This window comes from Microchirus variegatus, assembly GCF_963457635.1.
Source record: "Microchirus variegatus genome assembly, chromosome: 19".
Taxonomy (NCBI): domain Eukaryota; kingdom Metazoa; phylum Chordata; class Actinopteri; order Pleuronectiformes; family Soleidae; genus Microchirus; species Microchirus variegatus.
In genome coordinates, this window is record NC_139820.1 from 6,742,487 (window position 1) to 6,752,146 (window position 9,660).

Here is a 9,660-nt window from a genome sequence, read left to right on the forward strand (position 1 = left end):
CAGCAGCGTTATGTGTGCGTGTGTGTGAAAGGGCTCTAACTGTTGGTTTTCCCCTGGATTTCTTCCCGCAGATTTGACCACTTCCTCATCTCTGACGCTCGTTTCGCTGCGATTGGCCTGCAGCCAGCCAATAATAACAGTTCAAACGCACAAAGGTTGTGGGCACTTTCAGTGCAACCACCAGGAAACAGGAAGTCAGGGAAATTCTAAGAAATGTTTGTGAGTCACTGTTAGTCGTAACACAGATTTTGGTAATGTCTGCACTCACAGCTGGGTGTGTATTCATGCTTTTATTTATTTTTGATGCAGCGACACTTATGGCGTGTGCGTACTCTTCCTGTTTGTCTGCAGGTCTGTTCAGAAGAGCAAGGCTCTTGTGGCATGACGACGACTAACAAAGGAAATAAAGCCTTGAAGGTGAGACGGCGCACATTTCAAACCAAGTTCCCTTGCATGTTGCCTTCGTCGGTCCCTCACGTTGCTCCTTCCCCGCCGTGTCCTGTAGGTGAAGCGTGAGCCGGGGGAGAATGGCACCAGCCTCACAGACGACGAGCTGGTGACCATGTCGGTGCGGGAGCTCAACCAGCACCTGCGGGGCCTCACCAAAGAGGAGATAATACAGCTGAAACAGCGACGGCGCACCCTGAAGAACAGGGGCTACGCCGCCAGCTGCCGGGTGAAGCGGGTCACCCAGAAGGAGGAGCTGGAGAAGCAGAAGACCCAGCTGCAGCAGGAGGTGGACAAACTGGCCAACGAGAACGCTTCGATGCGCGTTGAGCTGGACGCGCTGAGGTCAAAGTACGAGGCATTGCAGACCTTCGCGAGGACTGTGGCGCGGAGCCCCACTGTCGGGGTCGGAGTCAGAGCCGGAGGCGGCGGAGGAGGAGGAGGAGGAGGCGTGGCGTCGTCAGTCATTGGTCCGCTCATACCCGGGAAAGTGGCAACGGCGACAAGTGTGATCACAATAGTGAAGTCAAAAACGGATGCGCGGTCTTGAGGGAGGGGAAGACGGATGGGTTTATCGGGATAGAGTTCAGCTGCGTCAGAGTCATTCTTCTTCTCTGCTCCCCCCTCCTCCTCACCACCGCCTCTTCTCCACCTGCATTGACTCCAAACAGCTGGGCAATCTCCATCACTCAGCCTCAGCGTCTTCCTGTCACACGTCTCACATCGGTGCGGATGAAGGAAAGGATGGCAGCGGAGGAGGAGAGTTAAAGATGCGAGGCCCTCGGTCAGTGCGCTCATCATTTAGCACAGCAAAGACGCGCGGGGGTTTTTTATATGGTGGCTGAAACACTGATTACGTCGGGGAGGCTGAGAATTTAGGATCAGTCCTGGCAGAAGAGGAACAAAAAAAAGGCCCAAAGACGTTGGAAATCATTCAAATTTACAAACGGTCACATAGTCGTAGATCTGCAAATAAAGGCAAAATCAATCCCGTCGCACATTCGTACACCAGATGTCAAATAATTGACATACGGTCCCTGAGTTTCAAAAGAATACATCCAATTTCATGTGAGTCCCATTTTGCTCTACTTAGCCAAGAAATTTTCCAGAAAACTGCTATAGAAAAGTATATATATATATATATATATATATATATTACACAATGGTGGTAACTGTATTTCTACTGTTTTTGTACCGTGTTGTCATTCACATGAGGTCCAAAGTGTATTCTCTGTGTGTGAACTGTTATATATCAGGAATTCTGTGAAATTCTGTGGCGCGTGTTCATTTTCTTTGTGTATCGAGTAATATTTAGTTAGCTGTGTTTTTTTTCTATGGTCTCTTCACTTTCTTTCCATTTTCTATTCCACCTGGCTTCCATTAGTACATACAGAACTTCCTGGAGTTAACGAAAGACGACGAGATATTCGTAAAAGGTTCGTAAATGTCATTGGTGTTTTAAGTTTTCAGGGAAATCGGTGTTCGGATAAAGTTGTCTTCTGTCTGTTTGAGCTCCTCTCAGACGTACATATTTGGACATTTGGTCAGGCAAGTGCCTTGGTCTCCTAATGATGTTCATCGAGAAGAGGTCCTGAGGACATGAGAGACTGTGGGAAGACAGTGGAGATTCAGTATGCTGACGTCCTTAGAAGTATATAAGGTTCTTCGGCTTGTCCTCATAGGAGAACCCATTTTGCTTCTAGGTAGAACCTTGGTTCCACCTGAAACCCCTTTTAAAACCCTTTATTCAGAAAAGGGCTTTTAAAGGGTTCTCTGGATCAAAATGGTTCTTACTGGAACTTGTGTTACCAAGAACCCTTGAGAAACAAGTGGTTCCAGGTCCAACACTTTTGGAACCCTTATTTCTAAGAGCGTACAGTCCCATCATGCAACAGTTGATCAGATAACTAACTTAATATAAGTTAATATCGTGTCTATCTTACCCCGCCTTTTACACACATTTACCTACATACACTACCGTTCAAAAGTTTGGGGTCAGCGATACAATTTTGTTGTGTTTTCCATTAAAAGTCACACTTTTATTCAGCAAAATGAATAGAAAATATAGTCAAGACATTGATAAGATTAGAAATAATGATTTTTATTCAAAATAATAATTTTGCCCTTTCGTCAAAGAACCAGCAAAAGGGTTTTCAACAGTTTCCTAATCATCCAATCGCCTTCTAACGCGATTAGCAAACACAATGTACCATTAGAACACTGGAGAGATGGTTGCTGGAAATGGGCCTCTATACACCTATGTACATATTCCATTAAAAAACAGACATTTGCAGCTAGACTAGTCGTTTACCACATTAACAATGTTTAGAGTGTATTTATGATTCATTTAATGTTATATTCATTGAAAAAAAAGTGCTTCAAACTTATGAACAGTAGTGTATAGACCATGGTTTCCCAATCCCGGTCCTGGGAACCCACTGCCCTGCAGGTTTTGGAAGTGATTCAAATAAACAGGCTTCTGCAAGTGTTCGCTGATGAGCTGACCGTTTGAATCAGGTGTGTTGGGAGCAGGACAGTGGAGTCACCAGGACCAGGATTGAGGGAAACCCTGCTGTAGAGCATGTATGAGGTCAGGCACTGATGTTGGACGAGAAGGCCCTGGCTCACAATCTCTGTTCCAGTTCATCCCAAAGGTGCTCGATTGGGGTTTGAGGTCAGGACAAGTCAACCCATGTCTTGATAAAGCGGAAGCATAGCGTTGTCCAAAAGCCTGATTGAACCTACAGATGTGGCTTTTGTCCACATAGTGAATATTCAGTCTCTCAGATTCTGCGATAAATTGCTCAAAATTCCATGGATTTAGAGAACACAGTTGACGTCTGACAGCTCGGGAACCTGGCTTGATATTTGCGGGAAGCTTTTCCTGCCAACATGGCGGCGTAAAACAAACGTCCGGCGCTCATCAGGAATCATTTATTATGGACTGAAAACAAAGTGGATGCATTCTTCTGGCTTTTTTAACCTGCAGAAGCCTAGATTGCGAGAGCATCGGACGTTTACTGACAGTATTTTTTATGGATTCACACAAGCTTTACCATGAAAGTAGTCTTATGTGTGTGTGTGTGTGTGTGGTGTTCTATACTCAAAGAATCTTTGTCTATGTACGGTAGAGTCTGGAGTTTTATAAAGATAATTATCTTTGCATTGTTTGTAACGACCTGTAAGAAAAAAAAGAAGAAGAAAAAAAAAAGGTTTAGTGAAATCTGTTTGATATACAGTATCTCTCTATTTTGCAATTGTACCAAAAGTGGCTTAACTACTGAATAGCTTTGTTTTTTGTTGTTTTATTTCTCTCTCTCTAGTGACTAGGCACGTGTGTGTAACCGTGTAACTAGCGTGTGGTGTGCTGTGTCGGTACGTGACGAGGTATCTATAACGTTCGCTGTTTTTCTCGCTTGATTTTTTTTGGGGGGGGGGGCGGGAAAAAACCGGGTGATGATGACACTGTTGGTAACTCTTTCTCTCTCATAATCACTCAAACATCTTTGTCCTCCTGGCCCCCGTCGTTCAGCTTCAGCACCGCAGGCGTGTTTGGTCGTTTGTTAAAGCTGCTCGAGCTGTTTTTTTTCTGTATTTGTGATCGGGCCGCTTGTCTTAGCGCCACGACCTTCCGAATATCTGGTAACCGAGATGTTTAAAGCTCCCATAGAGTGGTCCTATGGCACATATGTGTGAGTTATGGAGGTCTACTTGCATACATTAACATGTTTTTATGGTCAAAAACCTCCTAGTTGCTGCAAACGAGCCGATGGAAATCTCTCCTCACTGAAGCTCTCGTCAGCCGCGATGTTTCAGAACGAAATCTCACCCACAGACGACAGAAATGTGTTGTGATTGGTGAAGAACGAAATACAGACTTCTGCTGGCCATCAAGGTTTTATTTATTTTCTTTGCAAAGAAAAGGTCAGTCTGGGAGAAAGACCCAAAGCATAGTGAGCCCGAAACATCTTTGTCTGGGAAGGGGTCTGCCCCTCCAGGCCGTGCTTTCACACCCCTTTGACTGCCCACCGAGGTATCCTCCAGAAGTTGTTTTGAATACACAAAAAGACCTGGTATCTTGTGTTAGAAAAGTAGTATTGGGCAGTTGTAGCTCTGAGACAAAGAAATTGAATTTACCATTACATTGGCCAGCCAACGAGAGCTTTCCCGTCTTGTGATTGGCCAGGTACCTGGAAGTTCAATGTACGCAACCGGATGTGCCCAGACTAGTGCCGGGGGCAGGAGGATCTGCTGTTCAGGAGCCGCGATCCTTACGTCATGATTCCAGGCTTTTTCAGAGCACTTGTAGAGCCCGAGAATACTATATAACCCAGCATTTCCAAACTTTAGGGCTTCATAAACGAGGTAATGGCGCAGATACACACCAAAAAACAGCGTTAATTGGAACTTCCGGTCTATGGGAGCTTTAACTTCACAACAGATGGGGGTTTTTTTTTGTAGTGTGTGATCAAGATATTTGTTTTTTTTGCTGTGTACATTTTCTATAATTCTCGATATTTGACGTTGTTCCTGTTTTGTTTTGCTTTATGTCGTTATATTTAAGGGGGTTCGTGAAGTGAAGAAGAGTGACTTTTACTGATATGAAGAAGTCGTATAAAAATTTAAATTGAGCGATTTGCTGAACTAAGAGAGGCAAAAAAAACATGGCGTACTTTTCCACTGTGAAGAAAAAGGATTATTGAGCTCACTGCTGTGCAGTTATTAAGACGAGTAAGCGACGTCTCTCATCTGTACAGAACATTTATATAGAATAGGATTCAAACAGGTGAACTCTGAGCAAAGTGAAGGGAGTGAAAAAAAGTGAAATATTTATGTGTCTCTGTAATCTCTACACGGACGACCATTAGCAGGAAGTCGGAGCAAAACTAATGTCAAGCGACAACGTCCGATAAATGTCTCATCAAAGGGAATATACACCACAGTATTCAGCGAGTGTGTTTTATTTCGATTTATTTCTCTCTTTTAAAATATTTGCCCTGTTTTTTTGGGAAAATTTTTATTTAGGTTTTTTTTTGTTTTTGTGTGGTTGTCGTCCAGCGGTGTGAAAAAGGAAGAAGCACAATGTGCTAAGATGACCTTTTTTTTTTTAATGTCCCGAAACTGTACGCACTTTTCTTGGTCTGGTTTAAAAAAAAAAAAGTTGTGTACTGTGCAAAACATGCTGTATGTGGTTTTTAACGCGGTGGCCGGCCGTTAAATGGACATCTCAACTTATGCAAACTGTTGTCGAGCAAGATTTTTTTGAACCGCCACCATCCTCCCCTCTCAAATGCTGTTTGTGCCCCGTTGTTGTCAAGTTGTGTGTTTTATACTCACAGTGTACAGTGTGATGTGGTGAAAGAGGTAGTAAAAGTGACAGTGTTTAGCATTTTTGTCAGAAACACCAGCAACAGTTTGTCTCCTGAACATCTTGCGTATGTGTCGTAGACTGAACTGTGAAAATATGAACTCAAATATGATTTGTTTTTTTTTGTTCCCCAAGATGCAAAATATACTGTCGCAATCACATTTTCGATATTTGTTGAGTCTCTAAATCCATATTTTTAGTCAATGTCATCAAAATATGAATTACTATGAGCAACTCTGACAAAGATTAGCACTTAAATATACACATTCTTTCAAAAAGAAAACACTTAAGTATATTAAATTCATTCAAACCTAAATTAATTTACATAACTTGTTTTTTTTTTAAGTTTGAACGCATTTGATTCATTAAAGTAGTGCTGCGACAAACTATTATTTTAGTCATCGATTAATCTGTCGTTTATTTTCTCGATTAAAGGCGCCATGTGTAAGAATGTGGCCACGGGTTGCCAGTTACGTCATAAAACGAAACCTAAAAGACCTCGGTATTTTGAATTTGAATGTAGTAACCGTTTTTTGGCCACATTCTTACATATGGCACCTTTAAAGTGTTCCAAGTTGAAGTCATATTCGACCGTGGCGTTTCATAACTGAGTTTATGAGCTTGTGTAAGACACGTTGAGCCTTATTTGCTTCACCGCCCGCACAGAGGTCAAACCCGTCTTCCTCACAAAGAGGCTATTTCATCACAAACTGTAGCAACCGCTCCTAAACTGCATCTATAAATATTTTATTACAGAGGCAGAGAGGAGTGGTGGAGACACATGTGATAAAACATCTACCACCACTTGTCCCATCTCTGTCTTTTTTTTCTTTTTTTTTTACAAAGTGTCACATCCCGACTCTTTTGGAAAATGCAAATCATTAACTCCACTAGATTTTTAATCTGCCCCTGCCCTTACATCATATATACTTTTATTGTTCTTATTATTATCCCCTTCAAAGTTCCTCTAATATGTGTGAGACATTTGGTCAGGTCGCTCTTGGCGTATTTTTGTGTCATGACGTGTATAAAATGGTCGCTGTAAAGCTGTAGAAAAGTAGCGCTTTGTGTGAATTCAGAAAGGCCCTTTCTGTGTTTTGTAATATTTCTGTATGGGGTGTTATAAATTATTCTATGATGGTACTTTCTATGGGAAAATACTTAAAATGTGACAAGTCTTTGTAAGTATTTATCTTCTAAATTATTGTTCCCTTTTTTTTTTTCTTTTTTTTTTTTTGCAATTTGTAGATATGTAAGTGATGATGACAAGGTACTGGTAATCATGAAATTAACTGTCTTGTCATCAGTCTGATGCATCTTTTAATTTATTTATGTATATACTGTATGTTTGTTGATAACAGCTTACTTTATTTTGTATATGACCAATAAACCTGTTTTAAAATGGAACTGTTTTTGTGCAGCTTGTTATTTTTAGTTATAAGATTATTATTATTTTTTAAATTAATTTTCTTCACAATTTAACACAGAAAAGCAGACTTAACATGCGTGTCTTGTGGCTTTTGCATGTTTTAAATAGCCATATTCCATGATAATGTTAAAGATAAATAAAGTTGGCATTAATAGTTATCAGTTATTCATTGTTATTGCTGATTTAATACAATATAAAACCCTTTAATATATGCATATGTTCAGATTATGGTATTGTATTAATGTATTATGTATTAAAACAGTATTTGGGCTCTTTACAGTTTCTAATAGGACCACAAAACCGGTTTGTTCCAGTCAGAGTTGGTTCATACTAAGCAGCTCCTGTGGCCCCTTGAACCATGAAGGGGCCCCCAAAAGCTGTTGACATGCAAAATATTACACGGCGTAATTGGTAAAGATGCAATATTAAGTGAAACACTTTGGAAAAGTGAGAGAAAAAAAACATAATTTCATGCTGGCTTCTGCCTTCATGCAGTGCTGACATCAGATTAAATCCGGTTTAAGCCCCCATGAAGGTTAGATCCGGCTCTGGTTTCGTGTTTCTTCAACACCTGCACATTTTCTTTGTCAAGAAGACAGTCAGGTCTGTAGGTGGCAGTATCATGTTATCACCGGCCCTCCCTCACGTCTGGCTCTTATTCGCGTAGACTACAAGCTGTGGTGCGGATTATATAAAAACATGGAATGTGTTATCCGAGGCTGCGAGCCTCCTCCTTCGCAATCTCTTTAAATAAGTGGTTGCATTTTTAACTGAATGCTGCAATATGTGCTTTTATTACAGTTGGGTTTTTATAGACATTTGTTGTATATATATTCGTTACGTAGTTGTGTGATAAATCCACAAACATTCTAGAGATCCACTCCGGGTTTTATAAGCGCCTAGGCGGTCTCCAACTGTCACTGTGTGTTGCTCCGGGAGCAGAGGCGGTAAAAACGTAAACAGTGACCGTCAGACGCCACTGTTTGCTAGCTTTCTAGACCTTTTCTGTTGCGTTTATGTCAGAGGAAACACCGCAAAGCAAGCCTGTATCTGCTTAGCATTATTATCGTACATATTTAAACATTTCTACGCTACCGCTTTGGTATATTATGCTAGCTATCCAGCTTAGCGTTAGCTACCTTGGTTAGCTAAGCGGACAGCGAATGTTAGCAAAAACAGCCCGATAACTGCTGTATCTAACCACCGCCTCCCGATGCACGTCGATGGAGGACTACGACGAGTTTGTGCAGCATCGTCTCGTCCAGCTGAAGAAGAGAGAGGAGGAGGATGAAGAAGAAGAACACCGCAGATATTCACCTACAACCTCTCTCATCCGAATCTATGGACGCCCCATTCTTCCTCCTCTGGTATGAGCATGTTTTCTCAAATAAAAGACCCAGAATGTCCACTAAAAACTGTTGTTTATTGCTGTAATGTCAGTAGCACAGCGATACACATTATTCTGTAAAGTTTTTACATGCTCATCATATGTTTATGATGTTTTTAATCTCTTATCTGAACACTAAACTTACCATTCGAACAATGAGGAAAGTAATGGATCACAAAATCACAGTAACAGAGACAGTTAAGTGCAGTAAAGCTGTTCCTACTTTATATTTGTTTATTTACATTTTCAAAAGTTCCATGATAAATTTGAGGAAGTTGCTAAGAACAACAACAATGCTGTAGTGGCTTGAAAAGTCTGATTTTTCACAAAGTAAATACAGGAAGCAATACACTTCTTCTTCTCAACCTCCTCCATCTAACCCTGTTCTCCATATCCTCCTCTGCACATGACCAAACCATCTTGCACATCATCTTTGTCATGTGTTCTGTGTGATCGTAAAACAGCTTTCAGCAGAGCAGAGGGAGGAGATGAGGCGACACAGAGATGCAGCGCAGACAGCTGCTGGGCAAAGAAACCTGAAGGATGATCCGAGAATGGCCTATGTTCAAACTATTCTGCGCAGTGTTCAGGTAACCGATGCCCTGATTATTCCCTTTTGCAATCGTACAACATATCTGCAATGCTGTTTTTTTTAATTATTATTATTATTATTATTATTATAGTTGGACATTTTACAGGGTATCCGTGGGGTCTTAAAAAGTCTTAAATCCAATAATTTGAATTTAAGGCCTTAAAATGTTAAATTCTCCTAAAATCTCATAAAAGGTCTTAAATACAATTTTGAAAGGTCTTAAAAATCTATTAACGTTACTTTTATTTAAAACGTGCATAAACTTCGGTGTCGCTTTGAAATGTTTCTATTTTTGAGGATGTGATAACATAACTACAACACGGAACTAAAGTATGCCACCTGTGCTGCCCGGTGAGATGTTATCGAGCACCCCACCACTAGCTAGTGTGCTGTGCGCCCGCCGCGGTGTGTTACAGCTTAGCATAGCAGCGGTGAAA

The 9,660-nt window shown here is 41.2% G+C and overlaps 1 protein-coding gene across 1 annotated transcript; it reads left to right on the top strand.

The window, feature by feature from the left end:
• Positions 1 to 381: 381 nt before the first annotated feature.
• On the top strand, positions 382 to 997 carry mafgb (v-maf avian musculoaponeurotic fibrosarcoma oncogene homolog Gb; the record flags this gene model as incomplete). The annotated part of the gene is made up of 2 exons (XM_083906287.1): positions 382 to 417; positions 506 to 997. The coding sequence occupies 2 exons, from the start codon at positions 382 to 384 to the stop codon at positions 995 to 997; spliced, it is 528 nt and encodes a 175-aa protein (XP_083762413.1).
• Between the last annotated feature and the right edge of the window lie 8,663 nt (positions 998 to 9,660).